This window comes from Centroberyx affinis, unplaced genomic scaffold, assembly GCF_046629955.1.
Source record: "Centroberyx affinis isolate AG114_WGS23_722 - 3 ecotype Tasmania unplaced genomic scaffold, CSIRO-AGI_Caff_v1 ptg001583l_1, whole genome shotgun sequence".
In the NCBI taxonomy this organism is placed as follows: Eukaryota; Metazoa; Chordata; class Actinopteri; order Beryciformes; family Berycidae; genus Centroberyx; species Centroberyx affinis.
Genome location: NW_027280033.1, coordinates 197,165 through 222,684, shown reverse-complemented (window position 1 = coordinate 222,684; position 25,520 = coordinate 197,165). Strand labels below are relative to the sequence as shown.

The 25,520-nt window shown below is 41.1% G+C and overlaps 2 protein-coding genes across 3 annotated transcripts; both read left to right on the top strand.

Moving 5' to 3' along the window:
* The first annotated feature begins 2,240 nt into the window (after positions 1 to 2,240).
* Positions 2,241 to 3,095, top strand: LOC139651044 (myeloid-associated differentiation marker homolog). The gene has a single exon (XM_071527873.1). The coding sequence runs from the start codon at positions 2,241 to 2,243 to the stop codon at positions 3,093 to 3,095; it is 855 nt and encodes a 284-aa protein (XP_071383974.1).
* A 15,496-nt stretch (positions 3,096 to 18,591) lies between these two features.
* Positions 18,592 to 25,057, top strand: LOC139651031 (somatostatin receptor type 5-like). 2 transcript variants are annotated; one of them, XM_071527860.1, is made up of 4 exons: positions 18,592 to 18,954; positions 20,435 to 21,192; positions 21,444 to 21,863; positions 22,574 to 25,057. In XM_071527860.1, the coding sequence occupies exons 2-4, from the start codon at positions 20,491 to 20,493 to the stop codon at positions 22,655 to 22,657; spliced, it is 1,206 nt and encodes a 401-aa protein (XP_071383961.1). In that variant the 5' UTR covers positions 18,592 to 18,954; positions 20,435 to 20,490; the 3' UTR covers positions 22,658 to 25,057. The 2 variants fall into 2 exon arrangements, with proteins under 2 accessions (XP_071383961.1, XP_071383960.1); XM_071527859.1 differs by having other exon boundaries at positions 22,571 to 25,057.
* Positions 25,058 to 25,520: the final 463 nt, after the last annotated feature.

Below are 25,520 nucleotides of genomic sequence, written 5' to 3'. Positions count from 1 at the left end.
CACATTTAATCTGAACCTACACCAAGAGTTGTGGTCCCAGTCTCTCCAAGTTGTCTCTCTCCCCTTTTTCTCTCTCTCTCTCTTCATCATTGTTACTTGTTCACTTTTTAGTTATTTTGTTACAAGACTGACATGAGACTGACAGCAATCAAAGTCAGTCTGTGCATATGTAAAACTATTTCAGCGTGTGATATATCAATAAAATGGAATAGAAATGAGGAGTTTGACTTTTTGCATGCTTATACTGCTGTTCGTGTTCTCGTTGTTTATCCCAGCACCTATGTGACAGTTTACAATAATGACAATAATGGGTTTAATGGTTGAACAGCACACAGTTGGTACAACCCTCTCCTTCTCCCGGGGTGTTTGCTAAGGTGTGTCTGAGTGTGCATACCCTTTAGGATGGAATGCATTGGAGCTACAGACTTCCAGCCCACAGCCCCACTTCTGTTTCTCCATCTCTCTTTACAGTATATAGAGGGAATCAGAGATGATGAGAGAGAGAGAGAGAGAGAGAGATGTGTTCGTCATGTAGAAATGTTTTTCCTTAGTTCACTTCCCTTACTTCCAGCCCATACTTTCCACCTACTGATACACTTCAACTAACCCTCTGTGTTTCCACATGTAATGATGGAAGGAGGATAATACATTTTATCTTTGAAAATCCCAGGAGTTGGAATCAGATGGCATCCACAAGTGTTACAGTATTGCACAAGTATTCCATGTTTTTTGTATGCCCTAATTTCATTTGAACAGCATTGTTTCCCCCAACGCCAAACCGCTTGGCCTCCTAGCTTTGCTTATCTAACATGGTAAGTGTTGTGATGGTAATAATACCCTTATTTTACACTTTTCTCATTCTACACTTCCCTCACAACATTGAATAAACCACACTGTCATATCAGTTTGACATTATTTCCACAATATTTGACCATTTGAACACCTTACATCATACTTGCCACTTATCAGTAGATAGCAAATGTGTTGACTTGTGCAGTGACTCTAATAATATAAAACAAAACTAATCAACTGTTTTTCTAGAAAGTAGTCAGGATAAAAACATGATCCGCTTATCTTAATGATATCATTGTCATCCATGCCCCCGCATTGGACATACATAACCTTTGACCAGGGATTATTGCTCTGTTCAAAATGAAAATGAAAGGAACTCAGGAATGGATCTTATAACAAACATGTGAGTACATATCAGAGAGAAAGAGGAAAGAGAGAGAAGGAAAGAAATGAAAGAGAGAGAGAAAAAGAGAATGTAGAATGACCGACAAATCATGGAGACTCAATGAGAAACCAAGCCAAATCCAGTATCCACTTTAAGAGTCAGTTCTTGTGATCGTAATCAACTTTTAACATTAGGTTATGAGGTCACATAGGTATAGAATGCAAACTTGGATATAGTGACATATAATCACAGCACAGTACTGGCAGTACTGTTTTCTGATTATTAATATATAGGTCTAGTTTGCTTAAATCAGATCTAAAGTTGCTCTATGCTCACCATATAAACTTTTATCAATATCTGACCTTACTTTCCTTATCAGTCGAAACAGAATAAACTTCACCTTCCATAAATTCCCTCACAGCTATCCCTCCTCCAAACTCCCCTTTTTTCTTTGCCCAACCCAGAAACAATAAGTCAACTGAACGCAAGGATAGGATAAGAGTAGTTTTCCTTGGGAGGGGACCTACACACTGTCGATTGGATGGAGATTAGCATCTGAACTGGGCTTGCGCTGAGGACCAGAGTCCAGTGTGTGTGGTGAGGTGAGCATGATAAGACCCAACCAGTATCCAATCAGAGGCTTGAAATGGTGATCATAAACTACACAGATAAGCCCACAGAGACATGCAGGATGCTCTGTTTGAATATGTGCCATCACACAGGAGTCTCACTTGAAGAACACACCTGTTTGGTCTCTAGTCTACATGGGATTCTTCAACAGGAGCTGGATTGAAAACCACAGGGGCAGTGTCAGTGTCTTAAAAAGCCGTCCTGTGCTGAGGCATGCACAAGAAGAGAAGGAGAGGATGAGGGAGTAGCACAGAGAAAAGAAGGTGACACAAAGGAGGAAAGTGACACTGCAGAAAAGTTTCAGGAGAGGACTGTGTAGACTTTAAAAATTTAGATAGACAAAGACACTGAAGGAAAAAGTGTCCAAAGCCTCTGGCGGAGAGATTTATTGAGGTCAGTGAGTGACTTTGTTCGATACTAATCCAATTGAGCCATGATGAATGTGGAAGTGCGGTCACTCACCCAGCCTGTGGGCATCATGCGCCTTATGGCAGCCATCCTCACTTGTCTGTCTTTCAGCCTGGTGGCAACAGTGGGATATGTACCATCTTCCTACTGGACTTGGTGCATGTTCACCTGGTGCTTCTGCTGCTTCTTCACCCTCCTCATCCTCATCTTGGAGTTCACCACTCTCAGCACCAAGGTACCTCTGTCCTGGGATGACTTCACCACCGCCTTTGCTATGCTGGCCACCCTTATGTGCCTGGCCGTCTCCATCATCTATCCCACCTTTTTCACCTGCAAGACCTGCTACCGCCAGATCGGCGCCACCGTAGTGTCCTGGCTCTGTTTTGGTGCGTATGTTGGCGAAGTGGCCCTGACCCGCCTTCGTCCCAGCGGGCAGAACAGAGGGTTCCTCTCCACAGCACCCGGTCTTCTGAAGATGCTGGAGACCTTCCTGGCCTGCCTTATCTTCACCTCCCTGGAACCAGGCCAGTACTCCAGTTTCCCAGGACTCCAGTGGTGCGTGGCTGTGTACTCCTTGTGCTTCATCTTCAGCGTCCTCATTATCCTGCTCACCTTAGGGCAGCTAATCTTGTTTTTCCCATTCGCCTTCGACAAGCTGGTGACAATCTATAACATTGTGGCAGCAGTGATGTACATGACGGCCATGGTGATCTGGCCGCTCTACAGCTTCCAGAACAAAAGCAGGCCCAGTGACTGTGGCCACCACTGCGCCTGGGATAAATTGGTGGTGGTCACCTTTATGACCATTGTCAACTTCATTGTTTACGCCTTAGACACCGTCTACTCTATATACCTGGTGTTCTTCACCACAGACCACTGATGCTTCTCCTTATCGACTCTCAAACTAACAAGAATTGAGAACAATGAGTGTCTTGGCTTCAAAACATTGTGAATAGACTCTTTTTGGATAAGGGCTTCTGTTTTCCTGTTTTTGCTATTTTGTTAACTAGGAGCATTTTTTTTTTTTTTTTAATTAGACAAATGTTGTTGACACTTCAGTGTATATTCGTATGATGCTGTACATCAGTCTAGTCACAGAGGAGAAATTACAAGAAGTGGACTGCTGGGTGCCCAATACAGTATGCAGAAAGAACTAGACTTAGTTAATGATTAATACAGTGGTATCACTGTATCAGAACTTTGGATCCGGATACACCTATAGTGTTCAAATACAGTGTAGGCAATATTATTGAGCCTTTACTTTGGGGTTTAATTCACCATATATCCTGTAGGTAATATGTGTTAAATAAGATCAGGACTGAATGATGGTCAGGTTATGTCACAAGGGAATTTACACATGTTGTGACATTAATGCTTCTCATTCTTTCACTTGTAACAGCCACTCAACTTGTTGATCAATCCTGGAAGGAGGGAAACACTATCTAATTCTTTTTTTCTAATTAATTTCTACAGTATAGGGCAGTGACAACAGAGAAAAGTGTACTGTGTGCATTGCTGTATCTACAGATAGGAACATAGACAAATAGAGTGACCAATAAAAAATACTGATCACCAATAAGAGAGAGGAAGGATAGAGCATAGAGAGAATAATGAGATAGATGTAGAGTAGCGAGAAGAGAGAGACATGAGAGATTATGCAGGGGACTTGTGGGAAAAGTGAGAGAATCTGTTAACAGGGAGCTGCAGCATATTGAGGTGGATTTGCTGCAAGGTGTTCTCTTTCTTATTTCTCATTAAGCTTCTCTTTTTCTTCCTCAGTTATCTGGTTGCTGGTGTCAGTTGACCTCAAAAGCACGGGGCAGTGATGGAAAGCTAGAAAGCATGACGTCACTTAATTCTTTTTTTTTTTTTTTTAACCAGTGTATTTATTGGATCTTAAAAAGACGTCACTCAATCCTTGCTGCTAATCCTACAGCTATTGTGCCACTTGGTACACCAATCTGTGTGAGTGGCGTTTAAGTGAACTCAGGTCAGGAAAGGCAACTCAAGCGTGGAACTTTTCTTCTCATGTTAGTCTTTCAGACAGACAGAGGATACAAAATAATGAAGAGAGTTTTGTGAAGATGAGGTACATTCCTGATTTAAGTCTATCCTGTCAGACACGGCAGCAGATGGCAGACAGCAGAGTGTGCTTTGATGTGGATAAGGCAGGTTAAAGGCACAAAAACAGGAGGAAATGGGTAATAGTTATACTTCCCTGTGTTATCCGCTGCTGGGAACTAAAAAAAAAATTGTAGTTAGAAAGTAAACCAGTCCATGGAAAGAGTAGCATGCAAACTATGATAAAAAAAAAAACGGGTGTGCAGCATAAAGAGGATAGCTACAATACATATGAAAAAATGAAAATTTGGTGATATGTACAAAGTTGTGTGTCATTTTTTACATGTTTTTAACTGCCAAAGCTACAGTGTCTGGGCATATCTTCATCATCTTAAGAAACATTGTTGCTGAAGTTCTGAAATTAGCACATTTATTGTGCTTTCCTCTGCCACATTAAAGAGTTTGTTTGTTCAAAAAACAAGAAAAGACTGTAGTGCATACATAAACAGGATGTCTAACAATAAAAAGTAACAAAATATAGCCGCAAGTGGCAACTGCGGGGCCCAAGCACAATTTGATAAGACAGACAGATAGACAAAACATTACAGAAAGTAGAAAGACACACACAAAAACTAACATGTTATGAAGATCAAACATGCAGTATAACAGCGGCTTTTGTGTTGGCCCGTGATTTCTGTCAAGTTAATCTTGTCATTGCAACCACATTGCTGGAGTTGTTCACAACAGCCAAACTTTGTATTATTTGTCCTTGATGACTAATGACTTTGGAAAGGACTGGATTTGAACCTACAACCTTCCACATGAAACACTGATGCTTTACCTACTGAGCCAAAGGCCTGTTATAGGTTTAGTGAGGAGAAACTAACTAAAGGGAGAAGTAGTGTGATACTGCAGCCTACGATTGACAGACTGACAGTGCTAATCACTTTATAGAACATTGTAGTGCTCTTCATTAACAAATAAACGAACACTAAGCCACATGGGCCAGAAAGCTGCTACTGCACTGCTCTCTGTGGGTTGAGAGGTCTGGCCACACCCCAATCAGTGATGACATTCAGGTATTTTGCCATTGACAGATGATGTCAAACACCTGCTTTGAGTTTTCTGCACTGTGTGATTTAGTGTTGATGTATTTTTTATGAAACTTCAAAATCATCACAGGTTATCAGGGGCTTGAACTCACAACCTTGTGGTCTAATGACCTGAGCTTTACCACTCTGCCAACTTCCACTTTGCTGTGTGTCACAGTGGGGAAACAAAACAAAACGACAAGTGATAGGTCACAGGTGCTAGTCCAACCCATATTGAAAGCCTCAGAAAGAATATTATAACTGTACTAGCGTGCCACATTAATCAATTTACACATGTCTTTACAGACATCATCTTGCCAGTCCAGACATCATTTGTATTTAGTTTGATGAAGATCTGGAACATATCACATTGTCAATTTATCAAACTATTTGCAGCTGCACATTTCCATCTACTGTGTGCTCAGTTTTCAAGATATCATTATAATTTTTGGGCTGTTTACTAATTAAGGTATGGCGATTTCAAAAATCATGTTGTTTTTTTCCTGTAACATACGGTTTAGGAGGACAACACTGTGGGATCACAGTCAGTTTTTGCTATAAACAGAGGGGGGCGACGTCAGAATCGGGGGTAGTTACCAGTGTACAAAAGATTTATCTAACTTGAGCCGACTTGTCCTGAAAATTTCAGCTCTCTAGGACATACGGCTGACTTTTAATGAATTTTTGAAGTTGTGACTTTAATATCAATGAAGATGTGGTTATGCAATAAGCCACGCCCACTTTCAGCAATAATGACCAAATTTCATGGATCGACTTGGACATCATCCTAGAACATGTGTAAAAATTTTCATAAAAATCTATGCAGTTAATTATGAGATTGAGAGGGTTGGACTCGCCACATTCCAAAGAATCTAGGAACACAAGAATTTTCAGTCTACGACACACGGTTCAGAAGTTATTGGCCAAAATGTAAAGTTGCTTGTTATAGCGCCACCATCTGGCCAATGTGCATGGGCTGCCTTGCCTGAGTAGTGGTGGGCCATAGGAGCCCACCTGCCAAATATGGTTGCTGTAGGACTTACGGTTTCTGAGCTGCAGATATTTTTAGCGGAGAAAAAGAAAGAAAGAAAGAAAGAAAGAAAGAAAGAAAGAAGCAGAATAATTCCAGCAAATACAATAGGGTTCCAGCACTACGTGCTACCCCTAATAAGAAGACGTGCATACAGAGAGGTATGCTAATCGAATGAATGACTCACCACCTCCAAATGGAGGTGCATGGCATTTAGCTCCTCCCATTCCATTATCTGAGTGAACAGAGACTGATGTGAAAGCTGTGGGCACACTGTGTCAATCATTACCTGATAGGAGTGCAGGGACAAAAGTGTTTTTGTCATTGTGTAGATTACAACCTTGAACAAACTAAATAAATAATGATAATTAATGGTAAACAATGGTACCACTGAAAGCTCTTGTATGCCACGCTAAGGGACATTCACAAGGTGCAAAAACAAGGCTCTTGTGCTATGCGCGCCACGCATGTTTAACCACACCAGCACCCTCAGTGGCACTGTATTAGCTTGCTAAGAAGGAACTATATCTATCTTCTGCTAAATGCTAGCAGTAGCTACATCTATACCCACGCAAATAACATTTTTGTAACAAACCTGGTAGTTCCATCTGAAGGCTGATATTTCTGTGGGCTGACATTTAGTGGGCGCTACAAATGCAAAAACGTCGCCCCCGTCTGTTTATAGGAAAAACTGACTGTGATCCCACAGTGTTGTCCTCCTAAATCGTACATTACAAGAAAAAAACAACATGATTTTTGAAATCGTCATACCTTAATTAGTAAATAGCCCAAAAATTATAATGGTATCTTGAAAACTGAGCGCACAGTAGATGGAAATGTGCAGCTGCAAATAGTTTGATAAATTGACAATGTGATATGTTCAAGATAGTTTGATCAATCTTCATCAAACTAAATACAAATGATGTCTGGACTGTCAAGATGATATCTGTAAAGACATGTGTAAATTGATTAATGTGGGGCACTAATACAGTTATAATATTCTTTCTGAGGCTTTCAAAATGGGTTGGACTGTCACCTATGACCTATCACTTGTTTTGTTTGCCAATTGTGCTACACAACAAGTGAAAGTTGGCAGAGTGGTAAAACTCAGGTCTTTGTCCACAAGGTTGTGAGTTCAAGCCCCTGATGAACTGTGGCCATTTTGTACTTTTGAGGTTTTATAACAGGTACCTCAACACTAAATCACACAGTGCAGAAAACTCAAAGCAGGTGTTTGACATCATGTCAATGGCAAAATACCTGAATCTCACCACTGATTGGGGTGTGGCCAGACCTCTCAACCCACAGAGAGCAGTGCAGCAGCAGCTTTCTGGCCCATGTGACTTAGTGTTGTTTTATTTGTTAATGAAGAGCACTACAATGTTCTATAAAGTGATTAGCACTGTCAGTCTGTCAATCATAGGCTGCAGTATCACACTACTTTTCCCTTTAGTTAGTCCAACACAAAAGCCAGTGTTAGACTGCATGTTCAATATTCACAACATGTCAGTTTTTGTGTGTCTTTCTACCTTCTGTAATGTTTTGTCTATATCTGTCTTATCAAATTGTGCTTGGACCCCTCAATCGCCGCTTGCGGCTATATTTTATTTAATTTTGGTTAGGAGCAACAAACATTAACCAATGTTTTGCGTGGTTAAAATTATAAGGGAATTCTCATCATTACCAAGAGTGCCTGACTCCTGTTACAAATGAAATAAACATGTTATCCTTTCAAAGATGATGCAGGCAGCCCATGGGACAATCAGTTACAAGATGCATCACCCCTGCATGTTTCATCAAAACACAAAGAAATATCTTCTAATTTTATTGAAACCTAGCTTTGCTTGTTCCCTTGGAATTACCGAGAGTTTATCATATCCTTTATAATTCGTTATTTCCTTTTCAGTTCAATTAAGGCCAAAATATACCACATATGATCTGCAGGGGTAGGCAAAAAATAAAAATTTTCCAAATCCAAATCTACTCAGTAAGTAAGCTGACACTGGATTGTAAAAGGTTTGCATATACTGTTTCCATATGGCCAGGTTCTTAACATATAATTTAGAATTGGTTATTTCCTTTTCCAAGTAACCAGGCAACCTGTGCTATGTTACAAAACAATACAGTTAGAGAAATTATATTATTATTAAATACCAGAATGCAAATATAAATTGTTGTAGTTGTTGTAGTTTTTTTTTTTTTTTTCATAACTATTTGTCTGCATCTGTGTGCATATATATTTGGGTGTGTGCATGCAATAATGTACGTACTGTATGTTTGTGGGGCTAACATGAGACACTGGCACAGAAAATAACACAAGTTGGCATAATGATGCTTATGGCCCTGAGACCTGAGCTGTCTTTCTGTAATAGACATTCATGTCCAACCACACGCTGTGATCCACTGAGGTGAGCACAACAGATAACCGTGGTTCGAAGTGTATGAGTCACTCCTCTGTCTCCTTCTTTGCGGTCATTATTTCCTATTAAGGTTCTCCTCTCATTAGTGGCCTTTCATTTTATGGAGCCACAATCAAAGAGTCTCTACCCCTCCTGGGGCTGAGGAGGACAGAGTGACGATGAATCACCACGAAGGAGTTGGCAGTGCTTCAGATGTGTGAGAAAAAAAAATCACACTCAATAAAACCTTGTACTTGATATATGTATGCTTCTGTGTGTGTCTACACAGTATACATGAACTGTACCTAAAGAGTATAATATACTGTCCCAATAGTGAGCTGCACCCCCTTTTTCACGATTGATGATCTCAAGGCTTAAAATCCTCCTTTGACCTGTCTCTTAACTGTCATCTACATCTCTCCTTCTTCATTAAAGTGGATTCATTGTGTGAAATGAAATCAATACGGGATCATAGCTTTCACCCAGATTCACCTGATCAGTCTATTTCATGGAAAGAGCACCAAGAGTGGTGCTAATGATTTTGTCACTTAGTGTATGTGTGTGCCTCTGGATTTATCTTTTCCTTGTCACATTGGCAATGCACTCATGCAGACCTATTACTGCCACATGGCTGCCCTCTCTCTCCTGCTGTGCTTCTGTAGAGTCAATAAAAGGAGGATTATGTCAACACTTTGCAGAAATTCAATTATTTCTTGCCATTTTTTAGACAATCAGTTACCTGAAATTCTTGTATTTCCAAAATATATCATTTTGTAAACAAAGCTCTTTCAAAATCTAATAGCTTCAGTGATTTTACATGATACTTTTACCTTCAATAACTACTAATTAGTGGACCAAATTGTGGTTATCTCATTTTGGAACAAATCATTTCAATTCATCGTTTATGGGACCAACACATGAGCGTTTTTTGTTACTTTTTTGGGGGAGGACTAGCCCAACTGTGTTTTGTTAAAACGTTAAGCAACAAAGACCAGAAAGAACGAATGATGCAGGTAAACTGAACTTGTCACCTAGTGCACTGCACCTTTGACAGACTCATATGTCACTCGGTGTCACGTGTAATATGGTCACGATGTGGATGGTGTGGTGATGGACAGATTCATATGCCGCTCTGTTCCTTTTTAAATAAGCAAGTCAGTCATCAGCTTGCTCTTTGTGCCGTGGCTGCTTGGATCTGATGGAGACCTTAGTGAGATGGATGGAAGTGCAAAGTACAGATACAAACATAACAGAAAGAGAAAAGCAACAACAAAAAGAGAATGACCATATTGGACTACAAACACATCAACAAAATTGCAAAATGATAATAGTAGCAATTAAAAGCACGTTTATAAAATTTTTTGTTTTTAGTTGTACCATAGAGATGATAGAGAGTTGGCTGCTCATATTTCCTCAGGTACCTTGTTCCAAAGTTTAGGTGCCCTGACTGCAAATGTTCGATCACCTTTTGACTTTGCTCTAGACTTGGGAACAGTCAAAAGAACTTTGTCTGTAGATCTAAGAACACTTTTGTACATAAGGAGATCAAAGCGCCATTATATAAGCTGGGGCTAAGCCATTTATTTCTTTAAAAGTAATCAATCCTAGACAGCCCCTGTCTCCATCAGTCTCCGTCTCCATCTCTGTGTCTCTGTCTCTGTCCCTGTCCCTCTGTCTCTCTCTCACACTCGCTCTCTCTCTCTCTCTCTCTCTCTCGTCTTTTCTCCCACATACACACACCTGTCTACTGAAGTGGTTATTCTGAGCTCCGTCTGCCAGCAGCTTGTTCTTTGTGCGAGCCCTGCAGTGCTGGGAGGGGAGTTACTGGGGTTAAATGCAGGCTGACATTGTCACTTCTGTAAAAACCCAAATGTAGTGTCAACGCTTAATGAGATGTCTCGTTTTGGAAAATTATTGTCTCGCCCACCCAATATCAACTTAACACAAAAAACGCAAGTGTCCTGACAAGTTATAATTATGGTTGTCAGATGGTTTTATTTTGGTTACAAAATGTAGCCTTTCAGCCTTTCCTAATTAACTCCTTGGTCGTGCCCCCTGAGGGCGAGTACAATAGGTCTTTGTTGGAAGGAATATGAAATACTAAAATTTCTTAGTATAATGAAGAAAGAATTATTAATGTGAAGTCACTCAAATGCCTACAGACAGTACAATTCAATGGAAGTTTTTGAATCAGTTTCACCTCAGAACTCTCCAGAACTCTCCAATAGAGTGTACAATAAATATGCAATAATCATTTTAGGTACTGAAAGTTTATATTAGATTTCTTACATAGTAATTGATCATGGCTCTACCCAAAGGGGTTATTTAACTTACCTCGACTGTACAAGAAAAAGCTTACCAGGTTGCCACAAGCAAAAACAAATCTATTTTATAGGAAAACATTGCCTTAATTCCTATAAAATACACAAACGTGGGCTATTACCAATACAAACCTTCGATAACAACAATATAGTTCTGGAACAGATGGGTAATAAGAGAGTTTCTAAGAAAGTGTAGCCTGATAGCATTATGTAAGCCTATTCAATAAGTTTTGTGAGATTTTTCTATCCAGAGGAGAAAGGCTTTATTTTTTAAGTTTAAGCAGTGGTGGCTGATTATGGCTCTAGATGTATGTATTAGCTCTGCAATAAAAAAAAAACAAAAAACATTTCATTTTAACGTTTCTGGATATTTTACAAATGGTGTCAACTTACTTCACCTTCTGTCAAATGCTTAAGCTTAGCTGATGCAAACCGATGCAAGCCAAAGCGGTGCTGCTTCCTTGAGAGTTAAACTGACTGGATAATAACTAGCAAACGGCTAGAAGGATGGTGGGAAAAAAGCACAACCAAAGAGGCATAGCCTTAACTGATTAGGCAGGAAGTAGTAAATGAAAAGTTAGAGGCGTTGTATTTGTGAATGAAGCAGTCTTGCTGATTGAACTTGCGCTAAGCTTCATTAGGCAGCAGCAGCGCTCCACCCGGAGACAAAAGCACCAGCCGCCTCTGAGTGCAGGCAAAATTAAAAGCACCTGTTCCAAATCAAAGAATTACTGTTGAGCTGTTGAACCCAACAGCAAAAAGTGTGTTAATTATTCAAATCAATTTAGGATCTAACCAACAAACCAAGTAAAAAAAAAAAAAAAAACTATACACACACGCAACCATCCAGCGGCCTCATGCAAAAGAGCACAGCAAGCCGTTCTTGTTCCTCAGCACCCACCTCCTCAGCAGTTGCCATTATGAATCCATTAGATGTTTTACTTTAGTTGTCAGTGCTTATGAAGGACAGAAAGGTTAAAAGGCAGAAACATATAAATAGGATTCTGTCTCCTTGGAAACAAAAGTAGTACTGTAGACACTCTCATTCAATTACTGCCTGCCCAAGGCACTGGAACAGTGTTGTCAGTCAATCAAAATACAATTTTCGCTCTGGTTTGGCATTACAGTACAGAAGAGCGACAAATGTGTCACTTTACTTTTTCCCTGCTTCTAGATGTTGCAAGATCAAAGGTGCTTATGCCTTGTTATCACTGCTCATTTCCTTGGAGACCGTTGGAAGTGCCCACTGTTGCCCTCATTTCCTGATATTGTGTTCCTTCTTCTCACATATACCTACTGCCCTTTCCTAAACACAAACTTTATTAAACAAGCAGACATACTCAACCCCCAACCGATTGGTTGGTGTTAGTTGTCAGTTGTCAAAATCTTTGACCAATCACAGCAGCAAAGCAGATTGACGTAATCTGGAAACGCCTCAGCTAACAACAATAATAGCGGCATTCACTTCTGAGCTTTTAAACATGCTGATTGTTCCTGTTTTAATTCATCGATGCCATTACGTTTTTTAAGGACGGAATTGCTAAATCTTAGCTTGCTATCATCCAATTCCTTTGCCGGCCCTGCCATTTTGATAGTTGTTGCTGCGCTCTGTAACACTCGTCATACGTAGGTTTGTTCCGCCTACATCAACCATCCAATCAGGTAAGTTGGACAGTATCTGTATGTGTAATAACTCCCGGTGAATAGGCTTGCGTCCAGACTGCTATGAAACGGCATGCAAATTCAAAAAGTGCTAAAGACTGCAATTCATGATGATGATTCAATGAATTAATTCTTTCTGTCTTGGAATTCCAACATTCAGGCCTCTCAATGACACTGAATGGCAATGAACTTCTGCCTGGTTCAAATTTGAATTGCCATTTCCAGCTGAAAGTAAACAACAGAGAGTACTCCTCATTAGCTGGCTCCACTTCGACAGCTATTTTCCCTGGAGTGCAACCATCTGCATTACAAAATTTAATAAAATCTGATATTACATGGGTGTTGATGCAGAACGGGGGACGCAGAGATTAAAAACTCATAATGGCCTCAAATGCTGGTTGGTCCACAGGTGCTCTGTGTTAATGTGACGGGGTCAGTGCTATGGGTTCATGCATGTTTTAATTACTTTTTGCATGTTTTGGATTGTATGTCTTTTATTGTTTTGCTGTGGTTTTTTAATGATTCTTTTAATCAGTTGTTTTATTGGATTGCTGTGTTTTTATGGTTTTACTTGTTATCGCATGCGGAAGTGTTTTTTCCTGACTGCCCTGAAGCACACAGGCACAGACCAACCCAGAAAACAATCAGCGAATTGGCAACAGGTGTGGAGCGCTGGTGAATTGGAAAACGGCAGAGATTAAAAGAGAGAGGAAGGAGCGAGCAGGAAGAGAGACAAAGAACTGCAAGGCGTCCCCCGCTGAACCCGCAGCTCAGAAGACGAGCCACCAGTCCAGCGAACGAGCCACCAGTCCAGCAGACGAGCCACCCTAGTAGCCCGAAGCGCAGTAGCCCGTGTCCGTTCGGCGTGAATACTCCAGCCTGGGTCGGTAGCGTAACGTTGCCGCCCAGGAAAACCGTGAGTAGTTGTTACCAGTATTTTGCGGCGGACACCGAGAGGGCCGGCTGTGGGGCCGGGCAAGTGGGTGGTGTGCTGGAGTTGTGTCTGGAGGATACTGGCGGTGTTATCTGTTGCAGGACCCCGAACGAGTGGAGCCCCGGAGAGGAGACCGCGGCGGCCATAGCTGTTGGCGTGGGGAGGAAGACAGACTGCTGAGGACTTCGTGGCTGCCGACATTCATCGTGTGCTGGCATTCGTGTGGACTGGTGGTCCCTTCGACGGCGAGACACTGACTGAATGGACTGATAAGGGGGATGTTTTAGCGTGTTTATTTTTTAGATTTCCTAAACATTTTTATCTTCTTATATTTGTTTTATCATAATAAACCCTTTTAATTAGTTACCTCTGCGTTGTGGTTTTAACTCTGCTCACCCCTGATTTTAAAAGAACCTGTGTAGCCGTTTTTAATGGAGTCCTAGGCTCCTTCAAATTCCTAGGTGGCGTTGTCGGCATTTTAATCCTTTTTACGTTCTTAATATTTATTTTAACCATTGAGTTGGCCTAGCCACGGCACATTAACAAGGTTTTCCCCAACACCCAACCTAACTGAAGCAGATGGTAGCAAAGGAGTGGAGATGGACGAGAGATTCATGATGTTTACTCCCGGACACATGCGGTGGGGAAAAAAATAGCAAGTGCTCACAGAGCGTGGTCGGCTGCAGCCATAGAGCATGTCAGAGGGTCTTTAGACATCCACTTATTTCTTTCTTTCTTTCTTTCTTTCTTACCTCTCCCGGCCCCCCCCTTTCTCCTTCCTCTCTGCTCTTGATGTTCAGGGTGCAGTATTGATTTAGTAGATGGCTTTAGAGCTTCCCTAACCCACAAACACCACACACACAGAAGTCAGTCGCTCCTCCTGTTACCCAGAGAGAATCCTCCACTCGATTCCAACCAGCTTTTTGCTGCCTGCCAAACAAAGTCACTAACTGACACCACTCAGATATGATCTCAAGCCACATGCCCACAGAGAGAGAGTGTGTGTGTGTGTGCGTGATCTTCTGAACACCGAAGCTAAATTGCCTCAACTGAGTGAGAGAAAGAGAGCCAGAGAGCAGGAGGGAATAATAGAGGCATGTTAAGAGAGAAGGAAAAAAAATCCCCGTCAGAGATTTTGCAGGAGGAGAGTAAAACTGATTCATCTTTTCAATCTCGTGCACTGCTCGACATTAACAGTTGTCTGATTCTTCGGGATAAGTGGAAACAAGTATTTGGTCAAGTGGCACATATTTGTCACTTAGCTGAACGGACAAGTAAAAAGAAAAATCATGCAAACATGGGTCAAAGAAAGTGCTCTGATCCTGAATTAAGGCACATGTTCTCTCAGTGTGACTGTGTGTATCGACATATCAACGGTTGGAAGTTTTTTCAGTCGTGCAGAGTGAGCTTTGACAAGCCGCTCTACTCTGAGGAGACAAGTGAGAGAAAACAAAAGAGACTTAGTAGAAATCAAGTCGCAAAGAGGAATTATTAATAACAGAGGGGGATGAGGCACAACACAGCAGGTGAAGAAACGATGTACGACGTAGCCTACTGCTTGGTGTGTCGGGATTCCCTCCAGATTGCAGAGGCCAAAGTGTTCTAGCAAAAGTGAATTGCCTCTAGCTGAGTGAAAATATTTTCCATTATAACTATTTCCCCTTTAAATGCAATCATCTATTGCCTTGACTAACAGATGTTGTGCTGATATGGCGCTAACACAACACCGTCAGCTGGCAGCTGTTGAAAGATAGCTAGCTGCTAATCTTCGAGTCAAGCCAGTGCTGTTGTATGCTAACATTAGCTTTGGCTAACTGCCACTGTAAAGGTTGCTGAAGGTAGCACAGATTTGTAGCAAGCTATATGAATTGGGTCACACTTTATTTGGATTGTCCAATGGTGATACTCAACTTACTATCAAGCGTCAATAATGTGTCTCTAAAAAGAAGCAACACGGTTGTGAAATAGTCACGAAAATTTAATCTATTGATTCGTGTAGCTACATGGACATGATTTTGCCATTTTGTTTTGTGAAATGAACACGACCTAAAAAATGTGCCTCCACCACGACGTAAGTTTTGGCAAATAAAACAACTTGTGTTACGGTTGTGGTTAGGCAACTAAAACAACTTGGTTAAGGTTAGAGAAATGGTTTGGTCATGGTTAAATAAGAAAAACGTTTGTTAAAAATGTGGCTTACGGTTGAAATGTACTTTGAACACGCTGGGAATCGAACCCCGGTCGTCGGCATCGAAGGCAAACATATACGCCCATCCATCACCCCGACCACAATGCCCTTACTGGCCACCGTTTTATTTCAATGTCACACTACTTCCTGAGTCCCGACTGACAGAAAAAAAAAAACGTGTTGCAGGCATGAAAGATACTTCCAATTGAAATACATTAGTTTGAAAGTCGTGCTGAGTGTCACGAAAAAAAATTGAAAAATCGTGTCCATGTACACGAATCAATAGATTAAATTTGGTGACTATTTCACGAACTGCCGTGAGACTGGGTTGAAAAAAGAGTTCAGGTGATACTCAAAATAGTGTGAAAAGTAGCCTATTGGTATTCACTGTTTGGGTTAGGATTCATGTTACGGTTGGGTTTGATAGTTGAGTATCAATATTGGACTATCCAAGTGTTGCCCTTCTTTTGATGCTGTGCATTAGCCAGGTGTCTACCACAGGCCTGAACAGGGCTAGTTGCTTACTTATTAGCCATTTGTCCACTACGGGGCTAACAGTGGTCACCTGGGCTTATCATTACCTGTCTCTGTGACTGGTTTGTAGTCTGTCTAGACTACATTCGCAGTTCTGGCGGTTATCTTGATTGTTAAAGTCAGACAAAAAGAATGCATACATTGACAAGATGCTTTTAATAAGCATTAAAGATAAAAATAAAAATGATACAGGTGGAATTCTCTAATTCTGCTCTGTTTAATTGTTATCTTTACCTTTGAGTGTTATGATTTTTTTTACATTTGATATATTTTCTGTAATGCCAACAGGTTTTATTGACTTATTCAATTAAAAAAATGGTCGCAATGGATATACAAATTGTTTGTTTTTGCTGTACATGGAAATTGTTTTCCAATTTGGACAAATAAGTTCATCTATAGGACAAGTGAAAATTTGTTTTTCCTGAAAAAGTAGATGTCAACCCCTGTCTTGGCACGATAACCTTGAAAATGAGAACTGGCAATGCCCGCACTGGAGAGTGTAAATGGGCCAGATCATTATCCTGGCATCCTGAGTGCCACTAGACACCTCTCTCCCTGCAGGGCAAGCCTCTATACACAGCTGTGTGACAGCATTTACTGTTTATACACAGACTCCTCATAAATCTATCCATTTGGCTGGGTTAGGACGGGTCAAACAAGGCCAATTAGGTAAAAGACGTCATCAACTTCCTAATGCCCTTTCTTAACCCCCTTTGACAGGTTTGACTGAATGAAAATGAAAGAGTGGAGTACATACTGTACACACACAAACTCGCACATTATACAAATATACAGGTACAGGTACAAGATGCACAGACACATACACACACACACACACACACATTTGCCCTACTGTGCCTGTTCCCTCCTCAACAACTGTGTGAGTGTGTCAGTATGTGTGGCAGTCTATTCTTTGGGGTGACAGTTGTTAACGCTGCACTGACCTGGATGACAACAACCTGAAGCTAATGGATTAAAAGTAGGCAGCGTTCCCAGACAATCACCATCAAATCTCGCCCTCACCCCTCCCGTTTCATCCACCCTCCTTCTGTTTTTTCCGTTTCACCCACACTTCTCACCACCTGTCGACTCAGGCGCCCCGGGCCACCATCAAGGTGATTTATTCCCCAGGCTGGCTCTGGGTATTGCTCTATTTCCACACACACACGCACACACGCACACACGCACACACACAAGAAGAGTATCATGGTGAGTTACATGGGGGGAATTGAGTCGATTCTTTACCTCCAGTGTGATTGGTGTCCTTTAGATATGGAGGGTCACTTTCTAGCTATAGTTAGATAGATAGATAGATAGATTCCTTCAGTGGGAAACACAGCAGCAAAACAAAGTACAAAGCAAAGTACAGCAATATTTATTCTGTACACACCTGTGTGTCTCACTTCAAGTCTGAAAGCCTGACAGCAAATATGAGCCATTCCTTTGCTCTACCTTTGATTCAAATGCAACAACAGTTATTTTGAGGTGTTCAAATCAACAACCACTATGTATAAGTAGGCCTATACTATATAAATTGAGAACAAGGTTCATTTTTTGTTTTACTGTCCTGTCTACGAGGACATAAGGGATGTACTTTTTAGTAAAATGTCCTCTATTTATGTTGATTTCTTTGGGTTAGATGATTATGAAAAACTTGAGTTGTGTTTCAAGAAGGGAACCTATTGTGTAGAAGATTTTATTTGTCAAGCTTGGGAGAGAAGGCAGAATATTTTGTTTAAGACCGAGCTGTATAATAAGCTGTAAAATAAGCGGTAATCTTGTTATAAGAAATGTTTTGAAATGTATGGCCGCTGCAACGGTAACTTTGGTGTCTTGTAAACCCATGAGGGTTGGGCACTTTGTGTGCATGACACGAAAATAAAAGAAAATCAATCAAAATCAAAATCATATGTATCATAGGTATACCCTGAACTTAGTTACAATCTATCCTAGGCGAAATGTTAGGATCACATTCATTGATGAATATACAAAATGAGACAGAGAGCTATGTGCTTTTTACCCCAACAATGTATCTGGCTGTGCAGTGATCACATATCCATGGGTGGGACTTGCACATCCAAAGGCGTGGTGACGTTTTTCCAGGCATAAATAGCCTACTCGCAGCCCATCGAAGCTCTACATGTCCGAATGCCTAATGAGTGTCCCGGGCCCCTCCACAGCTCACAAAGGACTTTTTTCTTGCGATTTGCTTGCTAAGTACTTTAAATTGAGATAAACAAAACTTGTAGGCGAACTGCAAAAATAATGCCGGCTCAGTCGTGCGTCTGACTATGGGACTTTGTGCGAGCTGACATCAAGAAAATGTCTGAAGATGCATGCCCAAGTGTGAGGTGGTGTCTCTTAGAAGTGAAGAGGAAAAAGGAACCGGCGAGAGAGTGGATTTTGACGTTAGAAAAAGTTTTTGTTCCCAAAATCGCATGTTGACTATTACTGGAGACGCGCACCACGCCAACGGTTAAGTACCATGGAGAGGGAATAAGGCGCACATGAGCGCGCAGGTAAGTTGAATCCCACCAATGAATGTTCCCAAGCTTTTACTGATATAAGGTCTTGATGAAATTAAATTAAATTAAAAGTAAGGATATTAGCACCAATACAATTTTCAACTCTGACTTTTTAAAGCGATTAATCGGACCAGCGCAAGATTGAGATTTTTTTTTTTTTTTTTTTAAATGCTGTGTGTCAGGTTATTGCCTAATAGGGGACGGGGAAATCAGTATGACCAACAAACTACTGATCGTTCACATAGAAAAAACAGTCTTCTAGCCTAATGGTCTACATTAGATTTATGATAAATTTATAGTTGTCGGTAGGTGTAATTATTAGGAAAAAACTAGACTATTCGTATTGATTTTTTATATAAAGCCAATATGCAAAACTGATTTCACGCAACGCAGTCCAGTCCTTATTTGCTAGAAATATTAACCTTAAGGATCAACAGAATACACATTTTTTGCCATTTATTGGGGTAGGTATATGCAATGCAATTCAGATGTAATGAGCCAGAAATTAGAAGAACACTTTTAAATGGCTCTCATAACTGTTGGCTAGATTTACTATAGACACCTTGCAGGTTTCGTGGACAGAAACGTCAAGCCCCAGCCTGAAGGGGACTCGGGCATCACAAGTGTTTGTGTTCTCAACAACAGGCTGCGGGCTGCGCGTCACTCCAGTGTTTTGGAGCGCGGTTCAATGAATCTGCACGTCAAACCAATTATTTGTGCAACAGATTTTCACAGCCACAGGTTGCCACATCCAACAACTGACAATTATAAGGTCACCTACGCGGCACCAGGTGTGTGTGCATAGAAGGCCACTCTCACAAAGCTTCCTGAAATTGATGGCAACAAACCATTCATCTCTTATTAGACTGCAGGTGACAATTAGCCATTGCTGTCTTTTCAGGCTACTTCCTGTTATGTATAATGCATCTTTATTTATTATGCAAGTGGAAATTTGCATTTGTATAGCTACTGGTATGGGAGGCAACAAAAAATGTGACAGTAATAATTTGTGTTAGAAACTACTCTATATTCTCCGCTGTAGCACTCTAACTCTTCAAGGGCGGCCTGCCACTTGTCTGCAGGTGGTTGTTTCTGTCTCTGTCCTTCCATTATAAACTACTAACCCAAAGGCAGGGGCAGTACTTGAAACCTGTTTAACCAATACGATCTTCTTCTAAAGTGCACCTTCCCATTAAGAGAAATGGCAGGTTGGCCATATGCCCAGAAGATTCAATGGAAATTTTCTCCCCTCTCCTGGTAAATATTGGCTTCTTGCCCAGAGAACCTCCATGTGCTGTTGTGAGTGTATAGAGTGCAACAGTTGGACACAGCAGAAATGTTCTGATGCGGAATAAAACAGAACATTAGGACATTATTATATTACTTTCCTTGCATGGAACAAAGTTTACTTTCTGTTATTATTGAGTGTTCCATATAATCATTTTCAATTTGTGTCTATCTTTTCCCTTATGAGCTCTTTCCTACTGTAATCCAAAAGGACACCAAACTCCCGGCCCTACCTCCTCCAAGATGAATGACTACAATTGGTCATCGGTGGCTGAGGATGTCAACTTGTCTTCCTCCACGCCTTACCCTATAGGCGACACCACTGCCACCAATTTGACTCACATGTCAAACGGGGCAATCCCCTTCTCCGGTAGTGGCACGGTGGCCACCGCTGTCATCTACATCACTGTCTTCATTGTGGGTCTTCTGGGTAACACGCTGGTCATCTATGTGGTGGTTCGCTATGCCAAGATGAAGACAGTTACTAATATGTACATCCTCAACTTAGCCTTGGCTGATGAACTCTACATCCTGGGAATTCCCTTCCTGGGCACCCAGGGTGTGCTCTCCTACTGGCCGTACGGTGAGTTCTTCTGCAAGGTGTGCATGACTGCCGATGCCATGAGCCAGTTCACCTCCACCTTTTGCCTGACAGTGATGAGCATCGACCGCTACCTGGCTGTGGTACATCCCATTCGCAGCGCCAAGTGGCGGAGGCCGCAGGTGGCCAAGGTGTTTAATGGCATGGTGTGGGTGGTGTCCTTCCTGGTGGTGCTGCCGGTCACCATCTACTCAGATGTACAGGACATGTTCTATTCCTGCAACATGAGCTGGCCTGAGCCCCAGAACCTGTGGTCCACTGCCTTCATCCTGTACACATCCATCCTGGGCTTTTTTGGTCCCCTACTTGTCATCTGCCTCTGTTACCTGCTCATTGTCATCAAGGTACTGGTTTGGATTCTGGCTATGTTATGTTACCTGTGCCTACTACATCACTCGACCTTCACCAGTTAAATGTAGACATTTTATAAGTGATAATGACACTGAAACTACTGGTTGTGTTGAGACATTGAGTACAGATGAAACTGGGCCAGTGTAGGTGTTTCTGGCCTTTGGTCTCTACTTCTATGTGTGACTTGTCTCTTTACTTTTTGCTTTCATAATCAAATTTATTAAATCAGCCATCTCCATTTCAGGTGAGGTCAGCGGGTGTACGGGTGGGCCTGACTAAGCGGCGTAAGTCGGAGCGCAAGGTGACACGCATGGTGGTGATCATCGTGTTGGTGTTTGTACTTTGCTGGCTGCCCTTCTTCCTCACCAACATGGTGAACCTGGTGTATATCATCCCTGAGAACAATACCACTGCCACAGTCTACTTCTTCCTGGTTATCCTCACCTACGTCAACTCCTGCGCCAACCCGCTCCTCTATGGTTTCCTCTCTGACAACTTCAAGCAGAGCTTCCGGAAGGTGCTCTGCTTCCACAAGGCCAATGGCGTTGGTGCCATAGACCTGGCGGGAGGAAGACAGACTGCACCCCAGGAGAAAACGGCAAACCATGATCCTCTCTTCTCACCCAGGAGTCACATGCAGAATGGAAACACGCAGAGCGGCCAGGTACTGTAGAAAAAAGAATCCATGTCATTTATGAATAAAGAGATATGTTCTCATGAGGCATTCAGCTATTTTCCTTGGCACTTTACAGCAGCTATGGTCTGTGCAGTTGGCAGTTCTTCCTTCTGATAAGCTAATCTTTTAGCACAGTGATTCTCAACGTGGGGTCCGGGGACCACCAGGGGTCCTTGAGGGGGTTCCAGGGGCTCCCCAGCAAATTGATGAATTGTTAAACTTCAGCATTATTTAATTTACAAGAAGTGAACACAATTAGAGAATGTAGAAGAATGACTGTTTTGATCATAGTTTCACTGTTATCTCTCTACCTACAATACAGATAGTCATGGAATTCTGGACAAAGTCATATCTAACAATAAATATATTCTCATCAAGTTAGGGGTCTGTGTACCAAATTAGGGTCCTTGATATGAAAAAGGTGCTTGGAACTAAAGCTGCTTTAGCAGATGCATCTCCACCATGACATTTTGTCTGCACAGCTATATGTGAAGAATGCCCCTTATTCCAAATTTCAGCCATTGATGCTTTGAACAGTTTGTATTTCTGATGCTGTATACATGGTGCCGAGGGTTAGGTGAGCTTGTAAAATTAGTTTGGGCAAAGATTTCTCTGTTGCAGAGCAATCAAAGATACTGTTTCCCTTCTGTCAGATTGTTTATCCTTAATCCCTTCTGTCTGTTGCATTGTCTCAGCAGTGTGTCCAGATGGAGGCTTGTGGGAATATCAAGACAGAGCTTTTGCCTTCAGAAACAGCAGTGAACAACCAGTCAACACTATGAGTTTCCGAGCTGGCCCACCATCTACTACTGAGCTTTTATCCCTGAACTTTTCCTGGCTTTTTTCCACCATTCATCCTCTCTGACTGGGACATTTCTAGAGAAGACCAGAGGACTGGAGCGAAGTAGGAGAGAAAACTTAAGTACAGCATTCATCACACAGTTCAGTATTTTCGTTTTGCTCTTTATTTCATTTTACCGATACCCGGTTTCTTTGTACGAAGCTAAGCATTACTTTATCATAATGCTGTATGATTTCAGTGCAATACAGTCACTAAGAATTTAAATATACATTTTGTTCTGCTGTAACTACAGTAACCACTGTACTGTTGGTAACTGTGAGGCTGGACAATATATTGTTTGATGGTCATGACAGTCATGTTTCTTTTGGCGAGAAGCGTGCCACATGACTTGTTATTCTTGATGGGCTTTATTTGTGACATTTTGATTTCAATGTCATGAATCTGTGAAAAATACCTTGAAACAGTATAATACACCCAAGCATCGTACTCCATTGGATTCAACACATCTCTCCCCATTATTGAAACTCCAAATCTGTTACGAGGTGGCGATGGAGTGGAGGCCGTGGTGAAGTAAAGGATCATTTTTAGACTTTAGGAACATACCTTTGTAACTCATCCTGTCTCACCTTTCACCTGACAGTGACGATGACCTTTGACATTTGATACCAACATTATGGAGAAGGTGCTGGGCAATATTGCGCATCTCCATAGTTGTAACTTGAGCCCAACACTGACTGTCTCAACAATGTCTATGGTGAGTTTCAGCATGGGGTGTTTGAAAAACTGCCAGCTGAAGACGGACCTGTGGAGACATGGATATCTTACAAGGAGCAAGGGATTTCTTTGTACTGTGAATTTTAAAATAATTGTTAATTCTGAATATATAGTCCTGTATTCCATTCAATACTTTAAAGAAGTTAACTAAAGATAGGCTAACAGTATAATTCCATTAAAGGAGACATTAAGAATAATGATAAATGATCAAGTCTGCTCCGCATGCTCACACTGCGTTAACAAATACAATACAACCTGGGGCTGTTGAAATCTGCCTGCATGAAACAATGTTCTTTTATGTGTATGGTGAGAATATATGTTTAAGTTTTTAGATCTCTCCAATGAGTGGACTATTGATGTTTATTATCATTGTAATTGATCAATATTATGGCAGGTTTATGTTTCAGACTGAGGCACTTTAACGTCATTTCCAGTCCAAACAAAACAGTGGCAGCTCTATGGTTGACAATTAAGGTCTCTCAAAATAGAACAACAATTTAGGTTCAATATATATATATATATATGTATATATATTTTTTTAGGTAGTAAAATAAGTTTTATTATGAAAGCAAGAGGAACAAGAGGCAAAAGTAACAATTTTGTTGTTCCAGTGATCCAGGGCAGTACAACACTGGCTCAAAATTGCTGATTGGGATGAATTATGTGGTAAGACTTGGGCATAAAGGCCTGCCACAGAAATAACAGGGGAATTCAAAGAAACAAATCTGTCTGAAAAGTAAGGGAGACACAGTTATAAGTAGCCCAATGAACTTGTGTTTTTTATGTGTTGTTGGCTTGTTTTGTTTTTTTCTTCAGATTAACGTTCTATTCCAAGCTTTCACATAGTGGTTATTTACTACGATCCTGATGTTACTCTCATAAATGCCACCTTATCAAAACACTGTGTGGATTGCAAATTGTTTAATTAGTTGAACAAAATTACTTAAGAGAAATCAATAAACACATATTTACTTTTTGCTGTGTTCATATGTAAATTGTTTTGAGGTAATGCTGAACTTGTCAAAGTTGTTGGGCATTTAGCTTAACAAGACATACACTGAGTATACAAAACATTAGGACCACCTGCTGACTAGTGGAAACCAGCTGAAAGCTATGATCCCTTATTGATTTTATCTATTAAATTCACTTCAGCCATGAAGGAGTAATGTGGATGAAGAGGGGAGAAAAAAAAAGGTTTAGGCTTCAAGACATACATATTGTGCAAAAAAGTGTTAGTGTATTTCAAATTCATGTTTCTGACTTTTTTTTTGTTTTAGAAATGGAGCGCAGGCGCATTGTATATGATCAAGGTTTTTGAAAAAAGAAACGGTTTATTCATTCAGAATTAGCTTTGATAAAGTGCATAAAGGATTGAAATGTATGCACCTTTTGTGGGTATGAATTGGCAACACACAATCCATCCATGTGGTATTTGCATATTACACCATATCTTAAGTTTTCTCTTCAGTTAACTGCAGAGCAAAGTGATTTATTTAGGTCACAGTGGCATCTATTATTTTGAAATATGCCAGTGATCTTATCACTTGTGAAACATCAACAGCATTTCACATTCATTGTTGAAGCTTAATAAATAAATATATATGAAACTGAATTAACTTGAGTCATGCTCCAAGTCCTTTGTTGTCTAATGCCCTCCTCATTTTTCTATCTTGATTGTCCTCTCCACCCCTTCTCCCTCTCTCTGTCATTCGTCACCCTCTTGACTTCTTCATTTATTTTTCCTCTACTGCTACTTTCTCTCTTTGCCGCCGGCCCTCAATCTCTCTTTCATTTCTTGCTCTCTGTACATTCTCACCGTTTCTCCCAGGCCCTCTCCTTCTCTGCAGCCCTTATTCCCAGTGTGTTTACTGACAACTTGTTTCTGTGGCAGCCTCTTGCAGGTGTAGGGGTAGAAACACATTCTGTCCTTTCTGCAGCGCTGGGCTCTCGCTTTTAGTTTCCTCTGTGTTTGTGGTCATGCTGCTTTTGTTCCATCTACCCCAAAGTCAGGTGAAAGGATATAGGAGCAGTATCTGTTATCAAGCAGAAAAGGAGGACATTGCATTGGA

What these genes read in the sequence shown, in the direction of transcription:
- LOC139651044 (XM_071527873.1), top strand. Translation starts at nt 2,241, where the DNA reads ATGATGAATGTGGAAGTGCGGTCACTCACCCAGCCTGTGGGCATCATG.
- LOC139651031 (XM_071527859.1), top strand. Translation starts at nt 20,491, where the DNA reads ATGAATGACTACAATTGGTCATCGGTGGCTGAGGATGTCAACTTGTCT. An exon ending in ACCTGCTCATTGTCATCAAG is followed by an intron (nt 21,193 to 21,443) that starts GTACTGGTTTGG and finishes TCTCCATTTCAG; the next exon opens with GTGAGGTCAGCGGGTGTACG. An exon ending in GAAACACGCAGAGCGGCCAG is followed by an intron (nt 21,864 to 22,570) that starts GTACTGTAGAAA and finishes GCATTGTCTCAG; the next exon opens with CAGTGTGTCCAGATGGAGGC.